Here is a 26,888-nt window from a genome sequence, read left to right as displayed (position 1 = left end):
AATGGAGCCACCATGTGACACAGCAATTCCGCTTCTGGATATCTATCCAAAGAAAACAAAAACACTAACTCAAAAAAGATATAATATGCACCACCAAGTTCACTGTAGCATTATTTACAATAGCCAAACATGGAAACAACCTAAGTGTTCATCGATGGATGAAATGGGTAAAAAAAAAAAAATTGTATAAATTGTGGTTCAGTCAGTAGAGCATACGACTCTTAATCTTGGGGTCATGAATTCAAGCCCCACACTGGGCGTGGAGCTAACTTAAAAAATGTATATATATATACATACATATACATACATATGGTGGAGCTAACTTTAAAAAATGTGTATACACTCACACACACACACATACACACACACAATGGAATATTATTCAACCATAAAAAAGAACAAAATCTTACCATTTGTGACAACATGGATGGAACTTGAAGGCATTATGCTAAGTGAGATAAGTCAGACAGTGAAAGACAAATACTGTATGATCTCACTTATATATGGAATCTAAAAAAAAAGAAAACTAAGTTTATAGATACAGTGAACAAAGAGGTGGGGGAGATGGGGTTGGGTGAAACAGGTGAAGGGAGTCAAAGGTACAAACTTATATTTATCAAATACCTAAGTCACAGGGATGTCATGTACAGCATGGTGACTATAGTTGATACTACTGTATTGCATATTTGAAAGTTGCTAAGAGAGTAAATCTTAAAAGTTCTCATCACAAGAAAAATAATTCTGTAACTATGTGGGGCAATGGATATTAACTAGACTTATTTGGTAATCATTTCCTAATATATACAAATATTGAATCATTATGTTGTACACCTGAAACTAATATAATGTTATATGCCAATTGTGCCTCAAAAAAAAAGCATACATAGAAAAGATATCACCATGCAGTTCAGTATAAAAGGAATAGCAATGTAGAACTATTTTTTAAACAGACAAACAAAAGATGTGTATGGTCATGCACATTTCCCCCCCTATTAGTGCAGAAGAGCTATATACCTTCTTTAACTGTTCTATTGCTTTTGGCCTTGAGTGTGGGCAGGACCTGTGGGTTGTTTCTAATCAACAGAATATGGCAAAACTGATGAGATGTATGTGATTATTTGTGATTACATGATTATGTGACTTAAGATTTTAACATCCACTTTGCTGGGGTCTCTTTCTCTCTGGCCTTGAGGAAGCAAGAATTCACTTGGGGAACCCCACATTATAAGGAACTGTGGGTAGCGTCTAGATACTAAGGGCAGCCTCTGGCCAATTGTCAGCAAGATAGTGAAGTCCTCAGTCCTACAACTGCATGAAACAGACTTCTGCCAGTAACTGTCCCTAGTGGAGCCTTGAATGAGATGGCAGCCTGCTGACATGTTGACTGCATTCTTCCAAGACCCTAAGCAGAGGACTCATTACCCATGCCTGGGCTCCTGACCCACAGAAATTGTGAGATAACAAATGTGTGCTGTTCGAAGCCACTAAGTTGGTGGTAATATTGTTATTTAGCAATAGGTAGCTAGTACAGTTATCTTTTAGAATTATATAATTTTAACTCTTATGTGCATGTCTTTGATCCATTTCAAGTTAATTTTTTATAGATCATCTTTTTCTCCTTTTTTTTTTTTTTTTTTGCATATGACCATCCAATTATTCAAGCACCAATTGGTGAAAATATTATCCTTTTCCCATTGAATTGCTTTGGGATATTTGTCAAAAGATGATTGACTGTATAATGTAAATCTATTTCTGGACTTTCTGTGCAGTCGCTCTATATGTCTTTATGCCAACATGCACTGTCTTAATTACTGTAGCTTTATAATAAATCTTGAAATCACATAATACAAGTCCTCCAACTTTGTTGTTTTTTTTTCCAAAGATTTTTGGCCATTCTAGTGCTTTGCATTTTCATATAAATTTTAGAATGCAGATACATCGCGATGCAAAAACACCCTGCTTTTTTGCCCTGCTGCCCCAGGCCTCTAACCTTTAGCTTCCTCACCCATGAGTCACCTGTCCCCTGTGTTTCACCATTTCTGGAAATACATATCAAGCTAAGAGGTTTCCTGGAAGCTCCTCTTACTAGACTTGGGAGAGGCGCCATCACTCCTCACCGCATAGTGTGGCTCTTACCAAGGAAATCTTGCCACAAGCCCACTGCAGTGGGGTTCCAGGTGGAAAGCCACTGCACTGTTTTGTGTCTTCAGTGGGTTGTATTCTTGACCACCTGTGATGAACATCTTCATCTTGGTCTGTCTCATAACTTGTTTTGTGCCTGATATTGATTGCATTTTGGTGTCTCACTCAAAACTCCCAATTTAACATTTTGTTATATATTTAAATTTAGATAAATTAAACTACTCAAACAATTTCATCTAGCATTTTTAGTTGTTTTGTAGGGGGAGGGTTGTCCAGAGAATTGAATCTGTAATACAGAAGTCTGCATTCATTTTCTACTGCATGATTGCTGCTATTCTTTTCCTGCTCCCATTATAGTGACAGATTAATTGTATGGAATGTACAGAGCGTTTCTCTGCAGTGCAATCACACCACAGAACACAGACAGAACTTACCTATTTGGAGGGGCAGAAGAAATAGAGCAGGATTTTGCCTTTTGAATATACTGGGAAGAAAAGAAGTGCTCAGAAGCCAGTAAAAGCTGAAATTTTCCAAGTCTTTTTTAACACTGAAATCAGCTCCTCTGAGCACTGGGCCCACCAGCCAGCTGGGCGTGTTATGCAGCAGCATTTAAATGGGAGATGAACAGTCCTAACCACATGCTGGTTCAGAGGCAGTTTCCTGCAAAATAACATGATAAATCCAGGTGAATACTTGTTAAACACACAGTTACACACCCACAGAGCTGGACTGAAAGCACGTAAGCAGACAAGAAGCATGGTGGGCATAGTTTCTCAGGATTAATAATATGGCTATAAAAGAACACACATACTCATGGTAAAAAGTTTGCAGTACCCAAGTGTAAAGTGAAAAATAAAAGTCTTCCTCTTCATCTACCCCCTATGTTCTATTCCTCAGAAGATACCAATTTATCCATCCTTTGTGTATCCTTCCAGAGACACTCTGTATATATTTAAGCATATACATATATTCTTTTTCTTAAAGGACGTTTCTACTAGGCAAAAAGGATCCTCCTGTTTACCTTTTCACAATATATCCTGAACATCTTTTCATTTATTTTTTATCTTTTTAAAGATTTATTTTATTTTAGAGAGCAAGAGTGAGAGCGAGCGTGAGAGCGCATGCATGCATGTGTGCATGAGTGGGGGGAGAGGTAGAGGTAGAGGGACAGAGAGAATCTCAAGCAGACTCCCTGCTGAGTGTGGAGCCTGACATGGGGCTCAATCTCACGACCCATGAGATCATGACCTGAGCTGAAACCAAGAGCAGGACACTCAACAGACTGAGACACCCAGGCGCCCCAACATCTTTCCTTTTAGTACATATTGTTCTATCTATTCATTATCATTGTATGGATGCACCGTAATTTATTTAACCACTTTCCTAAATTGCCTTTTTCATATAGCAATGTGTTTTCAAGATTTTCCTGTATCTCCCGTATGGATCTCCCTCATTTTCCCCCTGTTGCATGGTATTCTGCTGTAGGAATATGCCACAGTGTATTTCTCCACTGAGAGGTTGTTCCCAATTTTCTTCTATCACAAAAAATAACATTTCTAGTACATGTCCTCTTGTGAGAGTTTCTTTAAGGTAGCCGTCCCCATATTTCCAAAGAATCACTCCGGCTGTTGGGTTGTGAATCGACTGGGGTCAGCAAACAAGAACAAAAGCAGGGAAATCAGTTGAGAGGCCACTTCAACAGCCCAGGGAAGTGGCAAGAATGGTGGTGACAAGTGGTTGGAATGGGATACATTTGGGTGGTAGAGGTAACATGATTTGCTGCTGCGTAGGTGTAGCATGTGAGAGGAAAAGAATAGTCAAAGAGATCACAAAGTTTGGGGTCTAAATAATTAAGGGATAGAAGGTACCATTCACTAAAATACAGGACACTGGGGGAATGAGCAGCTTTAGGGAGATCAATCATCACGAATTCTGTTTTGGGAAAATCAAGGTTCAATGCCCATCAGATTTTCCAGCGGAGATGTCAAGAAATTGGAGTTCAGGGAAAAGCTCAGGGCTGGGGATCCTGATTTGGGAGTCACAGGCGTAAGGATGGTATTTAAAACTATGAGACCTGTGCGAGAGTGAGTGCAGAGTGAGAAGAGGTCCATGGACTCTTAGAGCAATCCAACATTTAGAAATTGGAAAGAGGAAAAAGATCCAGGAAAGGACACTGAGAAGGAATAGCCATAAAGACATGAGGAAACCAGGGAGTGAGGATGCTAAGATCAAGATATTGGGACATTCTTGTATGCAGATGAGAGATCCCAAGCAGAGAGGGGAATGCGGGAGAGAGAGGAGGTAACTGCACGATTGATTACCTTGAGTAGGAGAGAGGAGACGGGGGCCCAGCTCCCAAGTTGCAGGGCTGGCCTGAGTTAGAACAGAGTCTGTCCTTCACAGCAGTGAGAAAGCAGAGTATGTAGGCATAAGGCAGGAGAGTGGTTAGATGTGGTGCTGGGAATGTGTAAAAGACCTTTACTAATTTTTCTCTACTATGTCCTTGGCGCAATAAGAAATGTCAGCTGAGACTGAGGGGCTGGGTGATTGAAGGCAGTCACACCAGGGGTGAGTGAGAAGTTTTGCCTATGATGGCGGACAGCTGGTCAATGTTGTGTCATAGAGGATAAGTGAATTAACAAGTAAAGACCATCATGCCTACTGGCAAGGCAGGCTGGTGAGCTGTTATAGGAAACCCAAGACACTGAAGGCCATCTGAACAGGGGGAGCCTTTCCTCAGCAAATCAGTTAACCTTTTGTGACACTGCAGTCATTCCACAAACACTGGCTGAGAGCCACCGTCAGGCTAGGACGTCAAGACGTGATGGTGGATGAGATCCCTCCCGGAACACATAACCTATGGAGGTACATTTTCCTGTAAGAATAAATCTCAATTTTATAACTGAAGTAATTGGGGGAAAAGGGATATTCCCAAGGTATCTGCTGAGAGTAGGTGGAGAGAAGGAAGGTTGCGAGAACTGATGGATAATTTGCAGGGGGATGGGAGGCACGCATTTTATAACTTGGAACATTTCTCCTTAAGCTCAACTATCCCTTTGACCTAAGTTACACAGAGTTAGTTACTGCCCACTGGGCTACCAACTGACAGTGTGGTCTTCAACAAGTCCTTTAATTTATGGGCAAAGTACATTCTAGATGAGGTGCTCTCTGAGACCCCAACCCCCGGTGCTACAGTTCTGCCAAGGAACCTATTTTTCCATTATGAGCAGTAACTGGAGAAGTTGTTTTGCCAAATTGCTTAAAAGAAAATTCATGCCCAATATTAACTGTTTTTGCAGACCTCTCAAGTTATCCTGTCCTTTTCTCCTTTTATGGTTCCAGGTAAATCCAAGAAGGTCATCATTAAATGAACCAAAATTGTAAAAGACATGCTAAAACTTAGTGTGCTTTGCCTAACTCCGCTATTTAGCAGGCAATAATCAAGCCATGAATTCCAGCAGGATTCCATTCCATCATATTCTGCAATTATTGTTTTGGTTCCTTTCTTTCATTATTCCAAACAGACCCACGCTGAGCTCACACACTTTCAAAATGACCATTTGTTTCCCCATACTGCAAAAAGTTGTATAGTGTTTTCTATTCAGAGCTCTTGTTGTTTTCCCACAGCACATTTATGTCTTAAGGTTCTATTACCTAATGCCTGTTTGCATGTTATGATTTCTGCTTGCTACTTTCAAATGTCCTAACTTAATGGATTTTAATTAAATATAGTTTTTAGCCAATTAAGCTTTTCCCCACTTTTTTTTTCATCTTTACACAGATTGATTATTTCTTTATTCCATTGAAAGCAAAACAGTACTAGGCAATGATTAATTCTAGGCAACCACATCAAAGGTGCCATTTAACCATTTCCCATTAAGGGCTAATTAATAAGTACTTGGTAGGGCAATAACAATCTTTTTGTTTTACTGTTCTGAACTTACAAGTGTTTTTATTCTCTCATATATCCTTGTGTGATTTAATTATATTTATTGCACAGTGCTAAAGATTAAGTGATTCTAAGTTCTTTCTGCTATTGGAGGCAGTTGTTGTGTGATTGCACAAAACATTCTATATTTTGTAAGCTGTGCTTTGCAAGTGCTTTTCTTTGTGCATGGAGATCCGTTTATCCTTAAAGTTTACTATGAGTTTTTCATTATCATTGTATCAGTTAGTATCCTGTGTTGCAAATAACTCAAAGTAGCTTAGACAATAAAAAGAAATATTGGCTTGTATAACAGAAAAGTCCAGAGGTGGTTTGGTTCAGGTGAGGTTTGATCTAGCAAACAACGTTATGGAGGATAAAAGGATTATAAAGAGTGTCAAAGCAGGGGCACCTGGGTGGCTCAATCATTAAGCATCTGCCTTTGGCTCAGGTCATGATCCCAGGGTCCTGGGATTGAGCCCCACATCGGGCTCCCTGCTCCGCGGGAAGCCTGCTTCTCCCCCTCCCACTACCCCTGTTTGTGTTCTCTCTCTCACTGTCTCTCTTTCTCTGTCAGAAAATAAATAAAAATTAAAAAAAAAGAGTGTCAGAGCATTCAGTAATAAAAATATTAAGTTAGTTTTTGAGATTTTGTGATTTTTTTTGTATTTGTCAGCTTTTTGAAATTTGTAATGCAAAATGCATTGAATTTTTTTCTCATTCTAAATAATTTTTTTTATCCTCTATAGTGGTTTCTCCAAATTGCATAAACTTCAAACTTCACAAAACCTGGATCTATCCCTGCTGAAGAGAGGGTGAGAAGGTTGCTCCCAGAAGAAAATATTTTATAAAAATGAGGGTGAAAGGACATCTAGTGACACAAACAAGACATGACCACTAGGTTTTAAACTTGTTTTGAACTTTCTTAGCTTTCAATTCTGCCTGTATGGGTCTGATGAATGGTTTTGTTGGTAATGAAGCTATTTAAGGCAGGCACTATGTGTTAAACTTTTCTGGTTGTGCCCTCAGTGATCAGCAAAGTAGTTTGTGTGTAAAAACATAGTAATTTACTAATGCCTCTTTACAAGAATGTGATTCCATACTTTCTTTTTATTTGACCATACACAAAAGTTTCATGGAGGAGTCCAAGTTCCACAGAGGAGTTCAGTCATAAACTCAAAGGACCCTATACAGAAATACTATTACAAAAACAGCAAAACATATTTATAGAACAAAACAATGACCCAAGCCTTGCCCACTGACTCATTTATTTCAAATAATTATCTATTGGCTCGTATTATCTATTCCTTCATATTTGTTGAAACAGAACTTTAACTAAAGTAAAAAATCTTGCCTATTATAAGATTGTTATTACTTTAGGAATTACTAAATGTAACTCAGTGTTTTCTAGCATCCTTGAAGAACATGTGTTTGTTTTAAAGGTTGACATAGAAAATGCATTTTCATAAAGAGTTAATGTGAAATTACTTGGGAGGAAAATATTTGAATTAGACTGCTCACCCTGGCCTTTCTGGGAAAGGTTGGGCTTCATGTTCAGTTTTGTCATTAACTGAAATTCATTCTCAGTGAGAAAGCTTGTGAGAATGAATTTGGTCAGGTTTGTGTAAAGATTATTGTCATTGGTCTGGAAAGGTGAAGATCTGTATCTCATAGAATCTTTGGCTTCTTCCAGAACTTCTTCATTTGGCAATTATGGGTGACACTTTGGTACATTATTAAGTAGCCATAGTTTGGGGCCTCTTGTGGTCTAATGGGAACAAATCGAAACAAACGAGCTTCTACCTTGTTTGTACTTTGCTGTTTGCCAAGTTGCCTCTCTTAGCACAGTGTTTTTATTTGTAAAAACCATGGGTTGTTCCAGAATGATCTCCAAGGTCCAAGCTGCTGTGACAGTCTGTTATTCTAGGATCCTATTATAGGATATATATATTCTATAGTACTCTATAGAATATAGTATATAGATATTTTCAGACAAATGTTAAACACTTGATTAACACAAGTCCTGGAAATTCAGAGCTACTGCACTAGGCAGACCAGCAGACGGTGGGTGCTCAATTTCCAAAGGTGGTGGTGGGGGGGACTAAAAAATACTTTCTACTTTCACCAGTGGTTTGTACTGGGAGTTTTATTTGGGTAGACTAGAGCCAGCTAGCATCCCTGACCTCTCACCTAGTTAATTCTATAACCGTTCTTGTTTAATCCTGAAATACTGCATTTCATCCATCTATTTATCTATCTGCCCATCCATTCATCTAATTCATAATCACCCTAAGAAAATGAAAACTACTTGTAAATAAAAAACGGGTGCCTGGGTGGCTCATTCCGTTAAGTGACTGGCTCTTGATTTCAGCTCAGGTCATGATCTCAGGGTTGTGAGATTAAGCCCCACATGGGGCTCCCCACTTATTGTGGAGTCTGCTTGAAATTCTCTGCCTCTCCCTCTCTCTCTGCCCTTCCCCCCACTTGCTCGCACAGTCTCTCTCTCAAATAAATAAATAAAATCTTTAAAAAAAAAACATGGAGCGCCTGGGTGGCTCAGTCGTTAAGCATCTGCTTTCGGCTCAGGTCGTGATCCCAGGGTCCTGGGATTGAGCCCCGCATCGGGCTCCCTGCTCAGCAGGAAGCCTGCTTCTCCCTCTCCCACTTCCCCTGCTTGTGTTCCCTCTCTCGCTGTGTCTCTCTCTAATAAATACAATTTAAAAAATAAATAAATAAAAAATTAAAAAATTAAAAAATGTATCCAAATTCAATTAGCTCAAGAAAATCACCTCCAAACTTTTTCTGTAACTAAAGAAACACACATTAAAAAAATGGGATCATATTGCTCTGAAACATGCATTGTCATCTGTTGTGAACATCTTTCCATCTGAATAAATATACAACCATACCATCATTTAATTTTTATTTAAAAATTATATATTATTTATTATAAAAGTAACAATTTCCTAGTGTAAAAGCTTCAGAAAATTCAGGAATGTATTAAAATTGAAAGACCTATTTTCCCATACCAAAACAACACTTTCAATAGCTGCGTAGTATTTTATTATATAGAAAATACCATAATTTAACCAGTCCCTTGTGAACAGTTAGCTCTTAAGTTGCTTCCTTTTTGCTTTTATTATAAATAATACTGTATTGAAATATGTTGCATGTAGACATTTGTACATTCCTCTGATTATTTCCTCATTTTGATGATATTTTAATATCCTTATGGTTATAAGGATAATGAATGTTTACCAAGTTTGGAAATAATAAAAGTATTTTTATCTAAGGTAGTTAAGACAAGTAGATGGTTAACTGAAAAAGTTGGTAAAGCAAGATTTCATTAAAAAAAAAAAGAGGAATTTTATGAAAGACAAAGATGACTCTAAAGCTATTTAAATCATTCCAGAGCACAGAAAGAGAAATAAAGCATCTAAATTATTATTATTATTTTTAGATTTTATTTATTTATTTGAGATAGAGCAAGAGTTAGCATGAGCTGGGGGTGGTTAGAAGGAGGGGAAGAAGCAGTCTCCCTGCTGAGCAGGGAGCCCAATGTGGGGCTCAGGGTTCGATCCCAGGACCCTGAGATCATGACCTGAGTTGAAGGCAGACACTTAACCTACTGAGCCACCCAGGGCCCTAAGCATCCAAATTATTTTATATGAAGCCAACATAACACTGATAATATGCAATAATGATTAAATAATGATTACAAAAGAAGACCATAGAGTAATCTCACTTACAAATATCAATTCAACAATCCAATATAAATATTAACAATCAAACTTCAGTAACATATTAAAAGAATACTAACATTAACAATTAAGAATTCCAGGAATGCAAGGGCTATTCAATATTAAGAAATCTATTATTATGATAGGAGAAAATTAGTATTATCTTTCCAATAGGTACTAGGTAGGCATTTGATAAAATTCAATATCTATTCCTGGTAAGATGTAGTAAACTTAGCAATAGTTGGATACTTTCTTAACATGATTAAATAAATCTATCTCAAAGCCAGCATTGAGTTTAATGGAGAAATAATATGTTCCCATTAAAGTCGGAAATGAGCCAAGGATGTCTAGTAACACTACAATTATTTAACATCATTATGCAGGTATTAGCTAATTCAATTAGATAAAAGAGAAGAATTAGAGGTATATTTAAAAAAAGAAGAGGATAGCATAACCACTACTTGCAAATGAGGTAATGTTATTCTTTGAAAGTTTAAGAGAGTCACCTGAAAAATGATGTCAAACAATATGGGAAGTAATTTGGCATGGTTAAAAAAAATACCCCCCCCCACACACAGAATAAGCAGCCTTTTTAATATAAAATTATTGATTATTGATGATAAAAATAATCAATTAGAAGGTGTAATGGAAGACTACATTGTAACTGAAAAAATAAAATATGGAAGTTCTAATGAAAGAAAAGCTTAAGGTAAACAGCTACGTGAAAAGATGTCTGACACTACTAATCATCAGGGAAATGCAAATTAAAACCGTAATGAGATATCACTTCATACTTGTTAGAATGGCTGGTATCGAAAAGATAATAACAAATGTTGGCAAGGATGTGGAGAAAAGGGAACCTTCGTGCACTGTTGGTGGGAATGTAAATTGGCACAGCCACTGTGGAAAATAATATGGAACTTCCTCAAAAAATTAAAAATAGAAATACCATATGATCCAGCAATTCCACTAACTGGAAAACATTAACTTGAAAAGCTATATGGACCCCTGTGTTCATTGTAGCATCATGTTCGGCAATAGAAGTTTGGATAAATGGACTACAGTATATTCATACAATGGAAAAATATCATGCAGCTATTTAAAAAAGAAATACAGTGACTTGAACTGTTCTCCAAGATACAGTATGGCAAGCTGCAGAACCATTTGTGTGAAAAAAGGACGGAAATGAATATATTTATTTTTGCTTGTTTATGCATAAACTTTTTCTGAAAAGATACCCAAGTATCTTAGCTTGGTCTGTCATAAAAAAATACCATAGACTGGGTGGCATAAATAACAGGTTCTTCCAGATGGTTCCAGTGAACCTTACCCTGCAACCCTCCTCTTAGCATTCCAGCCCCATAAGGAACACAGTTTAGAAGTAGGACTAAGAAAATCTCTCTTTTTCCTTCCTCACGCTTGCTCCTCACTTTTTGACTACTTTGGTTAGTATCACTGTGACATGCAGCTGCTTCCAGGGTGTCCCTTGTTCTTCAGCTCACTCATAGACTTGTAAATACAGACGCAGAAACAGAACACACACACACGCACACGCACACGCACACACACACACAAACCTTGCACCTTTCTCCTGAAGTTGGAGAAATCCATCTTCTGCTATGCTCACCATTTCTTTTCTTTTTTTAAAAAAATGATTTATTTATTTATTTATTTATTGGGGGGGAGGGACAGAAGGAGACAGTAAGAGAATCTCAGACTGCGCCCTGAGCGCCAGCCCACACAGAGCTGGATCTCACCACCTTGAGATCATGACCTGAGCCAAAATGAAGAGTCCCATGCTTAACTGACTGAGCCACCCAGGCGCACCTATATTTCTAACACAGATACATTATAACACTCAAGTTTCTTAGCCAAAACTTGTATTCATTTCATGCTCTTAAAAGAGACCTACAACAGTTATTCCAAATCTTTTGCACATTCTGCAAGTCCCGTTTGTTTGTTTATCTTTTACGGTAAGAGGGAAAACATTTCACTCACTTGAATCTTTGTTAACATATTGCATCATTTATGAACCAATCCTTTTAAAGCTGTTCCCGCTAAAGCCCTCAGTGGCTGTGCCAGTGAAGTGCACCAGAGAAAGACTGTGCTTTCTAGGATGAGAGAAACTTGCATCTTTCCCAAAAGAGTAGGGAGGGAGGAGGAAGATGGAAAGAGGGAGGAAAGAGAGGAGCCCAAACGGCAGGCCATCATCCTCAGTCACTCAGGCTTGTAAGCTCTGGCACTCCTCACCTCCTCAATGTATGTGCCCTCCCCAGGCAGCCAGTTGCCAAAGCCGGCCGTTCTTCCTTCTCTGCCACTTGAATGGGAATCCCCTTCATTCAGTTTCTACTATCACCTCTTTAATTTGAATCTTGAACACTGGGCTCCAAGTGTATCACCCTCCCAATTGACTTTCCTACCACCACCTTCTCCATCTTCCTCCTCCCTCTGTCACACTCCCATTATCAGACCAATTTTCACAAAACATACCTTGTTCACCACATGGGACAAAGCCTTCAGTGGCTCCTCACTGCCCGTTAACTAAAGCTCAATACTTGCAGCCTAGAATTCAAGGCTCCAAGCACTGTAGCCCTAATTTACTTATCCTTCTTGGTCTATCTTCATAGCATTAGCTTTTATTAAGCACTTACCATGGGTTAGGTACACTGTTAAAAGTTTCTAAGTGTTATTCATCTGGAATCCCTCTCCAGGAAGCTGTGCGTCCCCTATTTCCTGAGGTACTATTGGGCTGTTTCTGATGAGAATGGAACAGGTGACATAGGCCAGCCAATCAGAGGATTCCCTGCCCTGCCACAGGCCAGCCAATCAGAGTTCCCTGCCCCGCCACAGGCTAGCCAATCGGAGAGTTCCCTGCCCTGCCACAGGCCAGCCAATCAGAGTTCCCTGCCCTGTCACAGGCCAGCCAATCAGAGTTCCCTGCCCTGCAACAGGCCAGCCAATCAGAGACTTCCCTATCCTGGCCACAGGCCAGTGGATCTATGCCCTCTAGTTTCCCCCACCTCCACCCTTGGCTTTGAAAAATTGACTTGCAGGTGTGGGAGGGAGTGTTTTTCTCTCATCTGGGATTGAGATCTACACAAAGAAGCAGAGAAGAGCAGAGAGAAGAGATGGAGAATGAGAGAAAGGGAAACCCGAGACATTGTTCCTCTGGATCCCATCACACATGCAGCTAGCTCTACCCCTGGACTTCTCCCACAGTGAGTCAAAAAAGTCCCTTTCTTACTTTAGTTTGAGTGTGGTCTGCTGCTATTTGCAACTGAAAAGGTGGCTGGAGCACTTGAGGCTCATTTGACCCCACCAACGAATTCAACCCTTTTGACCAGGTAGCGATGCCAGAGAGATGTGAGTTGGGCAGGGTGTCGAGGTTTTTAAGTGATGAAGGTGGAATTTACGACCAGTTGTCAATTGCAGAGCGTGAGCTCTTAACGGCGCCTTCCAAGGCCGTTCCGGTAAATGTCCCCATTATTTTCTGTGTGCCAGGCATGAGGCGGAGCGCAAACCACGCCTGCCCTCATCCGTCAGCTGCACTGCTTCACACTGTGGCCTCACGCATGCCTAGATTTTTACGTCTGGGTTTTTCATCAGGCTATTTTCTCCACTCAAACACGCTTTCTACCTTGCCTCTGCCTGGCGATATTTACTTTTATCCTTCAAATCTTGAATCAAATACTAAATTCTGCAAGTCTTCAAGGTTACCTCACCCAGGAGCAATTACTTCCTTCTTTGAGTTTTAAGGACTTGACTTGAACACCCGGCCAGATGGGTGTCTTTGAGGGCTAATGGCATACTAACTTACTTGTAGGCTTTCTTAGGGAGGTTGGGGAAAGTGGTGGTTTGAAGTCACCAGATTTCCACTCCAGTCATTTTAAGGGTAACTGTGCACAATTCTGCACTTTTTGTAACAAACGGTGCCAGTGTCATGGTTATGAGCAATAGTTTTGGAGTAAGAAAGAGCTGGGTTGGAATCTGGCTCTGCAACCCAAGGGTGGGCAACCTTAAACAGATTGCTTATTTTCTTGGAGAATTGCAACAGGCTCCACGCTTAGCATGGAGTCTGCTTGTCCCTCTCTCTCTGCTTCTACCCACCCCTGCTCATGCTCACACAGGTTCTCTCTCTCTCAAATAAATAAATAAAATCGTTTTAAAAAAATGTGAGGTGATTTGAAGTTCATTTAAAAATGCATTTATAAATTTGTATAGATATAGCAATTATCATGAAGGTGGTCACCAATGGTTAGATGCTAAAGCTGGGGAGACGCTGATCTCATTTAATACTCATGACCAGGTAGGCACTATTATTTCCTTCAAGAGAAAACTTAGCACTGTTAAAAGAAAACTTAGAGAGGTTAGATAACTTGCCCTAGATCACATAGGTGGTAAGTGGTGGTTCTGACTCCACCTTTTTAAACTGGAGAAAGGAGCTAGAACTTCATTCACTTGTCAACAAGGATGAGGTATCAAGCAGCAGCTGAGCTGCGTCCTGAAGAATTAAGAGATTTAGCCAGTAGATGAGGTGGGGAGGGATTTCGAGGCTAAAGTAGGAGCATGGGAAAAGGTATGGCGGTGTGAATGAGCACCCTGTGTTGTGGGATCTGATGGAGGCCTGCAATTCTGCAGCAAAGGGGTTGTGTAGGAACATGATTAGAGGTGATGCCTGAGAGGTAAGAGTATGCCAGTCCTGGGGGGCCTTGGAGGCCATGCTGAGGAGATAAAACTTCATTTGGAAAGCCAGGGAGTCATAGAAGGATTTTACTGATGGTGGGACCTATTTACCTGGGGATTTTAGAGCTTAATTTGGTAATCTGAGGCATGACCAGATGAAGTTGTCCAGTAGAGAGTTGGGATAAGGGTCTAGAGTTCATTAAGAGAGGAGTAGGCTGGAGCAGCCCGTAGGTGGGTGATGAGAACTGAAACCATTTACCTTTATATGGTTGACTGTCCACATTGACATAATTTTACTAGTTGACTGTTTTTATTAACATGCCTTTACTATTCCAGAAAACCCTTGCCAAGGAAAAGTTATAAATACCTTAGTGTTCATTTCAGGAATTTCCCAAATGCATTTAAATGAACATCAAACTCTTCAACATTTCAATGAAAAACATGAGAGGACTGTTTACTTCCCAGGACTCTTAACACCTTGCCTCAAAATCCTTACCTTTCTGTGTTCTCCAATCCTGAACTCATATGTTAAGATCCTTTTCCAAACCCCAGTCAATCCCATAGAAAGACCTGCCTGAAACCAAACTCCAGGACCTCACCTGCCCTTGCCCTTTCCCCTCTGAGCGCTACTGGGACTCTGGCAAGTCAGTGCTCTCTCTTGTTGCGTCTCTGCTTGACTTTATCAAGTAGTTTTGGTGGTATTTTTTGGGTTCCAATACTGATGAATCTGCTCAATCAAGAGAGAATATAGGGCAAGAAGAGAAGTCCAAGGATAAGAAATGCCAGGGACATCATCATTCAAAGGCGGTGGAGGAGCCAAGGTATTTTTTCTGACAGAGGACCCAATGTTAGCATAAATTCTATCTAGAGTCATGATTTCTCAAATCCACAAACAGCCTTCTGTTATTGCTGTACCCCCCTGCCCCAGCCATGGATGAGAAAGGAAGAGCCAGAGACCCAATAAAATAGACAATCTTGACAATGAGCGACTCAGGTCATCTTTTCCTAAAAATTGCCAACTGCTGATTACAGCTGAAATGGAAACACATGTTTGCTTTCTGCTTTATTTTATTTTTTAAAAAGATTTTATTTATTTATTTGAGAGAGAGAGAGTATGAGAGCACAAGCAGGGGGAGGGGCAGAGGGAGAGGGAGAAGCCGAAGCAGACTCGCCACCGAGCAGATGCTTAACAATATCTCATGTTGAATTCTTTCTTTTCAAAAGATTACTTATTTATTTATTTGAGAGAGAGAGAGAGCACAAGCAGGGGGAGAGGCAGAGGGAGAGGGAGAAGCAGGCTCCCCGCTGAGCAGGGAGCCCAATGTGGGGCTTGATCCCAGGACTCCGGGACCATGACCTGAGCTGAAGGCAGACGCTCAACGACTGAGCCACCCAGGCGCCCATGATTTGTTTTTAACAGCTATTTGACAAATTCATCTTCGGGAGCTGAGTAAAAGGGGAGATTTCTAAACCTAGAGCACAGTTTGGCCAGTGCCTGTAGTCTCTTTCCTGGCCATGTTTTAGAGAAAGGGATTTGAGCTTCAGGCCTGCGTCCTGTTCTCGTTCTCACGAAGCGGCCTTGATTGAGGCCTCCGAGCCATAGGTGCCACGCCTCAGGCCTTCCGTGGCCTGCTGGCCATCAGGACAGAGCCCGCCTCAGTCTGCCACAAATGTGCTTGGACTGAGCCTTCCTTGGAGGGGTCACAGCCCTTCGGGACTCAACCTGGGCTTTCAAAGTGCAGAGAAACCCTCAGGCTGCCCCAGCAGCTGCAGTTCTCCTTGCTGATTCTCTGCCCTTCGTCCTGCCCTGTTTCAGCCATCATGGAGCCCTGTCTGATTTGGAGGGTAGATTTCTGTAAAGAAGGTGGAAAGTCATTTTTCTGTAATTGGTGAAGTTGTGAAAAAGCCACTCTCATGGTTTTTCCATTGAGTATTGGAACATTTCAAAAATAATAAAGGTATTTTCCTAATTAAAAAAAAAGAAAACCCTGGGCAGTAGAGCTTTGACCGAGGAAGAAGAGGTAGTTTTCGCTGGGAAGCTTCATCTGGGTGGGACCCAGAGTGAGGTGGGGGTGGGAGTGGAAGTGGCACTTGGAGACCAATCCCAACCTGGAGCCCCTGGGGACAGAGGTGATGGGGTCCCTGGAGTTGGAGGGAAGTGTGGTCAGGGAAATGCGAGGGTGCCAAGACAAAGCTTTCCTCCAGAATTTCCCCTCAGGCAGGCTCTGCCGGGGCTCTGCTGAGGAAGGACTTCAGTTCAGTAGCATGTGGCAGTCTGTCTAGGGCATGGGGAGGACAAAGTGGGACAGAGCCTGTGAGAACTGGCTTGCAAACCTCCTCTGGCAGGAGCTGTGTGGGCTGCTACCTGTCCCCCCACCCCACCCCCACACACCAAATCCCGTTCCTGCTCTGTTGGTGATTTCTTAGCCATGGGCAGAAAACCCATTTCCATACATTTATTACTAACCTTATAATCTGATGCATACTTAGCCTTTTATAAGTAAGGCTCTTGGTCACTGTTTTTTTTCTTTGTTTTTGAGAAAGAGAGAAAGAGGGTATGTGTGCATGTGCGCATGAGTTTGGGGGTTGAGAGACGGGGGGAGAGGGAGAGAGAGAACCTTAAGCAGGCTCCACACCCAGTGAGGAGTTGACAGGGGACTTGAGATGATGACCTGAGCCAAAATCAAGATTCAGATGCTTAACCGACTGAGCCACCCAGGCACCACTGTGGGTCACCCTTTGCCCATCAATTAACTTAATCACCATTTGCTCTTTGATTTCTCTCCAATTTGTGGATACCTCTTAGGGACCTAGATGTTGCTCCAAGGAAACTTTGAACAGAAAGTCCAGGCTGAGATGAGGGTTGGGACCTGGAAGCCGTGAGGCCACAGGGCATCAGAATATTTACTCCCATGTGGGGGATTCCAAGTCACCCAATTGAAACTAATCCATCTAGATTTAGAAGGATGCACAAATGTTGTTTTTCTTGGGTCCCTGCCTTTCTCCCCTCTCTATTCCCCCGTCCCATTTCCACTTACTCGAAGAAATACATCTGCCCCGTATTTGTGTTAGAATTATCTCACTGGATTTCTAAGAGGGCAAGTGTTTTGTTAGTGGATTCCTTTTTAGGAAATCCCAAGACTTGCCTAAGCTGTGGGTAGGATTTGAGCTAGGCCCTTTGTCCTCTTCCATTCATGTGTGGAGAAACTGGTGCTCTTAGGAAATTGCTTAAATTTTGTTTCAATATTCCCCCATTTGGATTATATTTACTCATTCATTCCACACATACTTACTGAGCATCTACTATATGTCTAAGTCCCTGCTCTCATGGAGTTTATACTTTATGGCAGTGATATCAAATTATATGTATACATCTCAGGTTGAAGAAAAATACAGCAGGGTAGCCTAGTAAGGGACTAGAGAGTGATGAGGACTGATGTTATAGGAGAAGCAGAGAAATCTTCCCAGAAGAAGCAACATTTGAATAGTGACCTGACTGAAGTAAGGAAATGAGCCCTGTGGCTTCTTGGAGACAGAAGTCTTAAGTAGAGGAAACTGAACTCATAGAAACAGAGAGTAGATTGGTGGTTTCCAGGGGTGAGGGTGGGGTTGGGAGAAATGGGTGAAGGTGGTCAAAGGGTATAGATTTCCAGTGATAAGACGAATTGTACACCTTAAACTGACACAATGTAATATGTCAATTTTATCTACATAAAGGTCCAGGAAAAGTTCCGGACTGTTGGTGGGGATGATTTGTTTGTTTTTATTGTTGTGGCTATTTTATTGGGGGGGGGCATATTTTTAAGTTGAAAAATAAATAGAAAGTCAAAGTGGAAAAAAGTTTCAAGTAGAGGGGATAGCAAGTGTAAAAGTTCGGGGACTGGGATGTGGGTTAGGACGAGCAAGGAGGCTGGAGTAGAGTAGTGGTTGAGAAAAAGGTGGGAGATGAGTCAGAGGAACAGACAGGGCCATGTCAGGACTTTGGGTTTTATTCTAACAGTGACAGAAAGCTGCCAAGCAAGGGAATGTCTTACCGGGAATTATATTTTAAGGAGCTGTGTGGGGCAAGGGAGGAAGCATGGAGACCAGTTAAGAGGATGTTGTATAATCTGGGCTGGAGATGATAGTTTGGACAAGAAGATTAGCAGCGGGGGTAGACAGAATCAGGCTCTGTCATAAAGGCGGAGCACCTGGAATTTTCTGATGGAAAAGGGTGTGGAGTATGAAAACAGGAGAGGGATAAAAGGAGACACCAGGGGTTTTGGCCTAAGCAACTGGTGCAAGAGGTGCCATTTGCTGAGATGGGAAATGCTGGAGAGGAGTGGGAATGAAGGTGATCATGGTAAGTCTGAGGTGGCTTTTAGACCTGTGGATGAGGTGGTGGCATTTACAAGTCTGGAGTACTGGGCTGAGGTCAGCTTGGACATGTGGATCTGGGAGTCATTAAAAGCCATAGGAGTAGATCATGGGTCAGTAAACCTTTACTGTAAAGGGTCGGATAGTAAAATTTGAGGCTTTGTTGACCACACAGTCTGTCACAACTAAAGTCTGGCATTGCTGTATGAGGGCAGCCATAGACAATATATGAAGGAACGAGCATGACTGTATTCCAATAAAACTTTATTTGCTAGAGCAGGTAGCAGACCAGATTTCGCCCATGGACTGTAGTTGGACTGCGTTATGCTACTGAGGGAGAATGTAAAAAGAGAAGAGCTCAGAGCCCTGGGGCACTCCAACATTGAGAGAAAATGGGAAAAGGAGGAGGATCTAAGTGACAGAGAACAGCAAGCTGGAAAGTAAGAGAAAAATCATGGGACTGGGGAAGCACAGGCTTAAAACACAAGATGTTTTAAGAAAGACAAACTGATATTATGGTACCAGGAAACATTGTCAAACACTTTGAGATGGGAAAATTTTTTTTTTAAGATTTATTTATTTATTTATTTGACAGAGAGAGAGACAGCGAGAGCAGGAACACAAGCAGGGGGAGTGGGAGAGGGAGAAGCAGACTCCTTGCTGAGCAGGGAGCCCAATGTGGGGCTCAATCCCAGGACTCTGGGGTCATGACCTGAGCCAAAGGCAGATGCTTAACTGACTAAGCCACCCAGGCGCTCCATGATTATACCTTTTAAAATAATTTTTCTTTAACAGTGGGAATTAAATAAGGATTGAGAATTGACCATTGGCTTTGGCAACATGGAGATCATGGTGACTTTGATAAGAGGTATTTTAGAGTAGTAATAAAAGATTGATTGGAGCAGACTGTATAAAACTATAATAATAAAGACACATGGGCACAGGGAAAAAGAAATAGATCAATGGAACAGATTTAGAGAGCCCAGAACAAACCCACACAAAAATAGAAAGTTTATAGATGACGAGGTGGCAATGCAGAGAAAATGCAGAGTATTCAATAAATGGGGCTGGGACAATTTTTTATCTGCATGGAAAAACCCAAAATTGGATCGCCATCTTAAACCAAACAATCTCTTCCAGTGGATTTAAGACCTAAATGAGAAAAGCCAAAAGCTAAAACTTTTAGAAGAAAATATAACAGAATATTTTTGTGACCTCATGGTAAAGCAGAATTTTTTAAACAAATTACAAAATCACAAGTTCTAAAGGAAAATATTTATGAATTTGACTTCATTAAAATAAAAAATACCACTTCTGATCATTGAAAAACACCATAAATGGATTGAAAATACAATGTCTCATAACCTTTAACTGACAGAGGAGAGGTATCTAGAATATACCAGTAGGTGAGGGAAGTACTTTGGGAGGGCACTTTCCTCGGTTTTTCAAATTCTGTTCAAGCACAAGTTTCTTGCTGGTACTAATTCTGCTTGAGTCTCTACCCAGAGAGTTCCTTTGCTCTTTGGGAAACATACAAGCTTGAACACAGCCCTGCCAGAGCCTGTCACTTCTCAGGCTCATCAGAATCCCTTCTTTATGCTCTGCTCTTGGAGACCCTGTCCTGGCCCTCAAACCGTTGGCCTTCTCTGAGAAAGCGGTATTTGTCCTGGTCAAGAGGGGAGTCCAGAGGGCGCCTGGGTGGCTCAGTTGGTTGAGCGACTGCCTTGGGCTCGGGTCATGGTCCCCGAGTCCTGGGGATCGAGTCCCACATCGGGCTCCCGGCTTGGCGGGGAGCCTCCTTCTCCCTCTGACCCTCTCCCCTCTCATGCTGTTTCTCTCTCTCTCTCAAATAAAATAAATAAATAAATAAATAAAATCTTAAAAAAAAAAGTGGAGTCCAGAAACGTACATAGAAAACCAAATTCTGCAGGACACCCTTCAGCACGCAAGTTGGAGAGCCACGCTTGGAAGGCGCGGCTTTTCAAAGATGCTAGGTTCTTGCAGCCCCCAAACCTAACCCGGGCCTCTCATTCCTGCCTCGGGCTGTCCCGAGGCACTGCGACGACCGAGAGAGAGAGAGAGAGAGCGAGAGAGAGAGAGAGAGAGGGAGAGGGAGGGAGAGGCAGAGAGGCGCGACGACGCGGCGGCGGGCTCCCGGGACCACAGCGCAGCGGGACGAGGCCGCGGCGGCGGGGAGAAGCCGGAGACTGCGCTGGCGGGGAGGAGAGATGGCGCCTCGGAGGGAGGAACCAGCCCGGCCCCCGCGCGCGGCCCGCGCCCTAAGGCGCGCGGGGGACTCAGACTGCCGGGCTGGCCCCCCGTGGCGCGGTGGGCACGGCCGGGGCGGGGCGGGGCGCGCTGTCCGCGGGCCCCCGGCTCTCGGCGAGCTCGGCGTGTCCAGCTTGGGAGCGCAGTGCACCGCGGCACCATGCGGTCCCACAATTTCGAGCTGATTTTTGACCGCGTGGGGCACTTCGGCAGGTAGGGAGTTGGGGGTGGGGAGGAGGAGGGAGGACTGGCGGAGGGGAGCGGGAGCCACGTGGAGGAGGCGCCGGTGGGGTCTGTTTCTTTCCGTTGCGGTGGGGTTCTCGCGCGGCGCTAGCCATCCGAAAACCTCTCGCCCTACTTTCGTGGGGAAGTCGGAAGACCCGCGTCCAGACTCCTGGCTCCGACCTGGCCGTGTCCTCTCGGACTCTGGCGCCGGGATCTCCCCTACAGCGAGCAGAGGGGCCCCGGGGCTGGCCTCGGGAGTGGTGGGTGCGGGCCCCGGCCGGCCTGCCTGCTGCGACAGGTGGGACTTGGGGCGCGCCCTCTGCGGGAGCCGGAGTCCCCAGGCCCGGCCGGAGACGCCGCCGGGTCACCCTAGTAGAGCAGTGCCTGTCCCTGGAGGCCCGTTTCTCTGGTCCGCCAAACCGGATCCTCTTTCACTTTCCCGGACGACTGCTGTCCAGCTCGGCCCGTAGGGTCTCCCTCTGTGCCTGGCAGGTATTGCCCAGGAACAACGGTTAGTCAGATTTTGTTGCCATTTATAGAAACCTCATGTGCCTGGTACATTGTGTCGGGTGGTTCATTTGCATTCACATGCAGCGCTTCATTTGATGTCCTTACAGAGGAGGTGTTGGCAACCTGATTTTAGTGATTGGGAAACTGAGGCTGGTGGGGCCAGGGACCCACAGACACCCTGCACTGGGACCCCGATTGAGCCACTTGACACCCTCCTTCCATTTGTTAAATTGATTAAGACATTAAAAATATTTCATTCGTTCATTCGTGGAGAAACGCTCCACTGTCTGACCCAGAACGTTTTGGGAGAAGAGGCAGCTGGGTGAGGGGCTATATAGCATGACGATCCGAGTTTGGAGCTGAGTCTGAATCCTGGCCTGCCTCTTACTTCTAATATGATTCTGAGAATATTTGTGCCTCAGTTTCCTATCCACAGAATGGGAATCACAGTCATTGCTGCCTTACCTCCCTCCTGGGCTTATAGTGAAGAGATGATGCGGTGCTGCTCTCCAAGTTGGAAAGTTGCACAAATGTTGGTTATTATTTTGTGTTCAGCCCCCAAAAAAGGGGTTGAGCGGCTGGAGGAGGGGCAAGAGACCCCAGTTCTCTCCTGCTTCCTCCTGAGACCTGTATTATTGAACACGGGTCTGTGCCTGGCTGTGTCAGAAGCTCTTTGTACATGGTAGCTTCCTTCCTCACTATAGCTCCATGAGATTGGTGGCATCACCCATTTTACACATGAGAAAACCAGGGCCTGTGCCTGTCACAGATCTAGTAATAGCAGGGCAAGATTGGATGTCGCTGGATGTCCATCAGCTTCCACAGCCCATGCTCTCAACGGCGATGCTGTCTTGAGCACAGTTAGGTACCAACCCCGTGGCTCCACAAGGCTCTTTATATATTATCTCGTTTTGTCCTTCTTGAAGCAGGATAGCGTGGGGATTATAAGATCAGCTCTGGGGTTGGATGTCTGAATTCCAGTCCTGGCTCTACCACATACTAACTGTATGATCTTTAGCATTTTACTCACTACATCCTCATCTGTAAAATGGGGATAATAATAGTACTCCAAATATTTATTATAAGGACTCCACATGCAGCCTCTCATTATATCCTTATAGTAGCCCTAGAAGGTAAGAGGTACAAATACCATTCTTTCCCTCTGTATTTTAGGGATTAACTCAGGTCATTATATCAGCTGGTGTTTGGCTAACAAAGAGATCCCTCAGTTAGTTGGAAGTTTGTCCTTCTCCAGTAACTATTCAGGGTAGGTTCTGTCCCATGGGATCATCCAGGGACCCACGTGGGTGAGGCAGCTCCGCCATCCACAGCATGGGGCTCGCTCCCTGTGCTTGAGGCATCTGCTCCCATTGTCCTCACTCACATTGGTCAAATGAAGCTCTCCATGGTGGGAGAAGAGGAGAATGGATTGAGGGAGACAACTCTTGGCCGGCTATAATAATGTGAGCGAAAGTCTTAACATTCAGGAAGTTCTCAATAAAGCCTGGTTATTGTTGTTACCTGAGTCCTCATCCTGGTGGGAACAGCTGGCTTGTGAAAGCAGCACGTAGCAAGGGAAGGGTAACAAGCTAATGCTTACAGGAGAAGGTGAAAACAGTGTGACCAGAGCACAGGAACCCCAGTTTTCGGTGATGTTTGCTCTAATTATGCTCTTTATTGTTTATAAATAGAAAGGGAGGTCATTGGGTTTTGTTATTTAGCCTTCTTTTAAGGAAACCTAGTGAAAATGTTAAGTAGAGAACCCTAATTCTCTTTCATTTCTCATTAGTCATTTCTTGGCTGAGGAAGCACTATCCTAATCACCTTTAAGAGAGGAAAGCAGGACACTTGGAATTAAAAAGGCATTCTCGGTCTTGTCCTGCAGCCATGCTGAAGTTCCATAAATTCATGGCTTATGGTCCGGGTGAGAGGGAACTGAGGAGACACACCCCAGTATCTGTGCTGGGATAATCTAAGACCCTGGATCCCTGAGTTGTCTTGGCTTAAAGGGAGGAATGATTTAAAATCTCAGAGTTGGAATGTGGAGTCTACAGCTGATTTACACCTATGGACATAGGTAGCTTTGTTTTGCTTTGCTTTGTTTTTCAACATAAAAAGCTGTTTTGGTTCTTCCTTTTTGACTTCACCTTAAGAACATCATAAGAGCTAGCACTCCTGTGTACTTACAGTGTGCCAGAGTGCTGTACATGTATGAACTCTTTTCATTCCCAGAACAACCCACTTTTCAGATAAGGAAACTGAGGCACAGAAAGTTTAAGGAGTAAGTTTAAGGAGTCTGTAAGTAACAGATACAAGATTCAAATCTTGGCAGTTTGGTTCTGGAGTCCATGCTCTTAATCACAGTGGGATGCCACCTGTTATGCTTCTTTGTACAGAATGATATAGATCTAGGACTGAAAGTAATTTCTTCACCTGTCACCCAGATTACATGGGCCCATTTTCTAGGGGTTCTGGTCATCTTTGCTTTTCTTTGCTTCTGAGTTTTCTGCCTATTGTGTCTGTATGATTTTTTTTCCATTAGTGTGTCTCTCTAGCTGTGAACGCAGCGGTGTGTTGTATCTATAAGTATTATCCCGGAGGGGCCTTAGGTTGGGCCTGTGGATAACACCTGATGGACAATAGTCTTTGTAAGGGAGAGAGTGATATGTCACGATGCTAGCTGCCTAGGGAAGTAGGGTCTTGTTTTTTCAAGAAGTTATCCTTGCAACAGGGAAAGGGAAGTTTGAATTGAAAGGATACTTTGGACCTTTCTGGCACATGAAAAGCATATTTATGTGAACTAGCATGGATTGTTTGGAGACTGATAGGTGGCTTATTATTCCTGGGGGATGAAGTATGCAGGTGAGAGAAGAATATCCCCAAGAATGTTTTTGTATGGCATGCTAAGGAGTTCAGGTATTAGGAAGGTCGCTTTGCAGAATGGAAGTTGCGTTGAAAGGGCAAGAGTTTGGGCAGAGCCCAGAGAAGACCTAGTAAGAGCCTAGGTGGGAGATAAGGAGGGTCTGGACTGAAGCAAGGGGGAGTGTGAACAGGGAGGACTGGACAGTTTTAACGGGTGGAATTGAAGGGACCTCCTGGTTATGAAGGAGAAGTGGGAAGGATCTGTCGGTCATATTTCTGGTTTGTGTGGATGATGGGGTCCGAAACTCAGAAACAGTTACACTCCAGGTGGGGCAGGCCTGGGGCTTGGATCAATTTGAGAGTGTACTGAGTTCCTCGTGGGAATTCCAGGTTGAGACATTTAATAGGCATTTGGATAAATGATGTATTGCTCAGCAAGATGCCTCCTTGTCAGTATGGATTGGGTGACTATTCAGGGCTGAAATCCAGCTGGTAGGCACCAGGTGGAAAGACTGGGTGTGACTTGGTACCCATTCCAATCATGTTTCAGCAGGGCAATGGTGAATACTTTTCCCGCTCTCTGGGGCTTGTAGATATAAAATGTTTAAATTGATATATTACTTATACACAGAAAAGTCTGCACCATAATCTACAACCTGATGAATCATCATAAAGTGAACACAACCATATTACCACCACCAGACCACCCATTCTCATGCCCTCTCCCAAGTACTACCCCTCTCCCCCACTCACTACATCCTCATATCTACCACCATAGGTGAGTTTTGCCTGATTCTAAAGATTTTATCTATTTACTTGAGAGAGAGAGAGAGAGAGAGCACAGACAGAGAGGGAGAGAAGAGGGAGAGGCAGGGAGCCTGATGTAGGGAGTTCGATCCCAGGACCCCAGGATCATGACCTGAGCCGAAGGCAGACAGACGCTTAACCGACTGAGCCACCCAGGCGTCCCTAGTTTTGCCTGTTTCTAAACTTTATATAAACAGAGTGAAAAATCATGTACTTTTGGTCTGGCTTCTTTTGTTCAACCTCATATATGGGAGATTCACCCATAATATATGTCACAGTACTTTGTTGGTTTTCACTGGTGTATAGTATGTCGTGGCATGAATATTCCACAATTTATTCATTTCCTGTTAGTAGACATTTAGATCGTCTCCAGGTTGGGCTTATCGTGCATAGTCTTTCTTGTCTACATCTTTTAAGGTGTAGTATGAGGGTGAGAGAAGGAAGGTGAGAGGTAAGCTCACAGTCCTCCCCAAGAATGTTTTGGTATGGCATGCTAAGGAGTTCAGGTATTATGAAGGTCACTTTGCAGAATGGAAGGTGCGTTGGAAGGGTAGGAGTTTTGTACCCACATTCTGTTGGGTACATACAGGGAAGAGGAATCACTCTGTTGCTGAGTGTGCCTGTGGTCAGCTGCCAAACAGATTTGCAAAGTGGTTATAACACATTATGTCCTCATGAGCTGTTTATGAGAGTTCCAGTTGCTCCACGACAATTGTTAAATATTCCGAATGTCAAACCTTGTACCAACAGATTGTTCAGCCAGAGAATTTGATTTCCTAGGGTAGTGTTTCTCATCCATTTCAGAATCTCTTAGGAAACTTTTTAAGCTTGTATAGAGTTCTGGATCCTACCTCAGACCTCCTGAACCACAATCACTAGGGGTGGGACAGAGAAGACAAATCCTAGCTTCGGAGGCCTGCCAGGGTGGGTGCTCTGTTGGTGTGTATGTGTGTGTGTAGGTAGTTCTAGTGTTGACTGTGGGGTTCAGACTGGCTGGGGAAGGAATTGAAACCAGGAAGGCAGCAATGAACTAGGGAAGCTGGTGGGATCCAGAGACTGGGCATCTGGTTGGTGCTGGGGATGGGGTCAGTGGGAAGGACTGGGAGAGCTGGGAGGGTGGAAGGTTATGGTCAGCAGAATGTGAACTTTTCAATGGTGGAGCCATTCCAGGGGATGAAACTATTTAGGTACCAACCCAGACGCTAAAGTGCATCTTTAGTGTGATGATCCAACACACATTGCCCAGGACAAGGCCGAATAAGGTGTTATGTACAGCACAAGCAACAGGTGTAAACTGGGGGAGGGAAATGGGGAACGTCTGCCGTGCAAGAACAGGCCCATCTAGAATCCGCCTGACGGAAGCAGAACCA

General features: G+C 43.1%; 1 protein-coding gene across 2 annotated transcripts in view; it reads left to right on the top strand.

Moving 5' to 3' along the window:
- The first annotated feature begins 21,216 nt into the window (after positions 1 to 21,216).
- The window catches only part of SLC22A16 (solute carrier family 22 member 16), a 35,464-nt gene continuing 29,792 nt past the window's right edge, over positions 21,217 to 26,888 (top strand). For both annotated transcript variants that reach the window (XM_081828805.1, XM_081828806.1), the window contains exon 1: positions 21,217 to 21,327. In XM_081828805.1, the coding sequence (XP_081684931.1) occupies positions 21,275 to 21,327 (53 nt within the window). In that variant the 5' untranslated portion in view covers positions 21,217 to 21,274. The remainder of the gene's footprint in view (positions 21,328 to 26,888) is intronic.

Source organism: Leptonychotes weddellii, chromosome 8, assembly GCF_054177405.1.
Source record: "Leptonychotes weddellii isolate Sample4059 chromosome 8, ASM5417740v2, whole genome shotgun sequence".
Classification (NCBI taxonomy): Eukaryota; Metazoa; Chordata; class Mammalia; order Carnivora; family Phocidae; genus Leptonychotes; species Leptonychotes weddellii.
The sequence above is the reverse complement of the archived record's forward strand: the minus strand, read 5'-3'. Positions and strand labels throughout refer to the sequence as shown.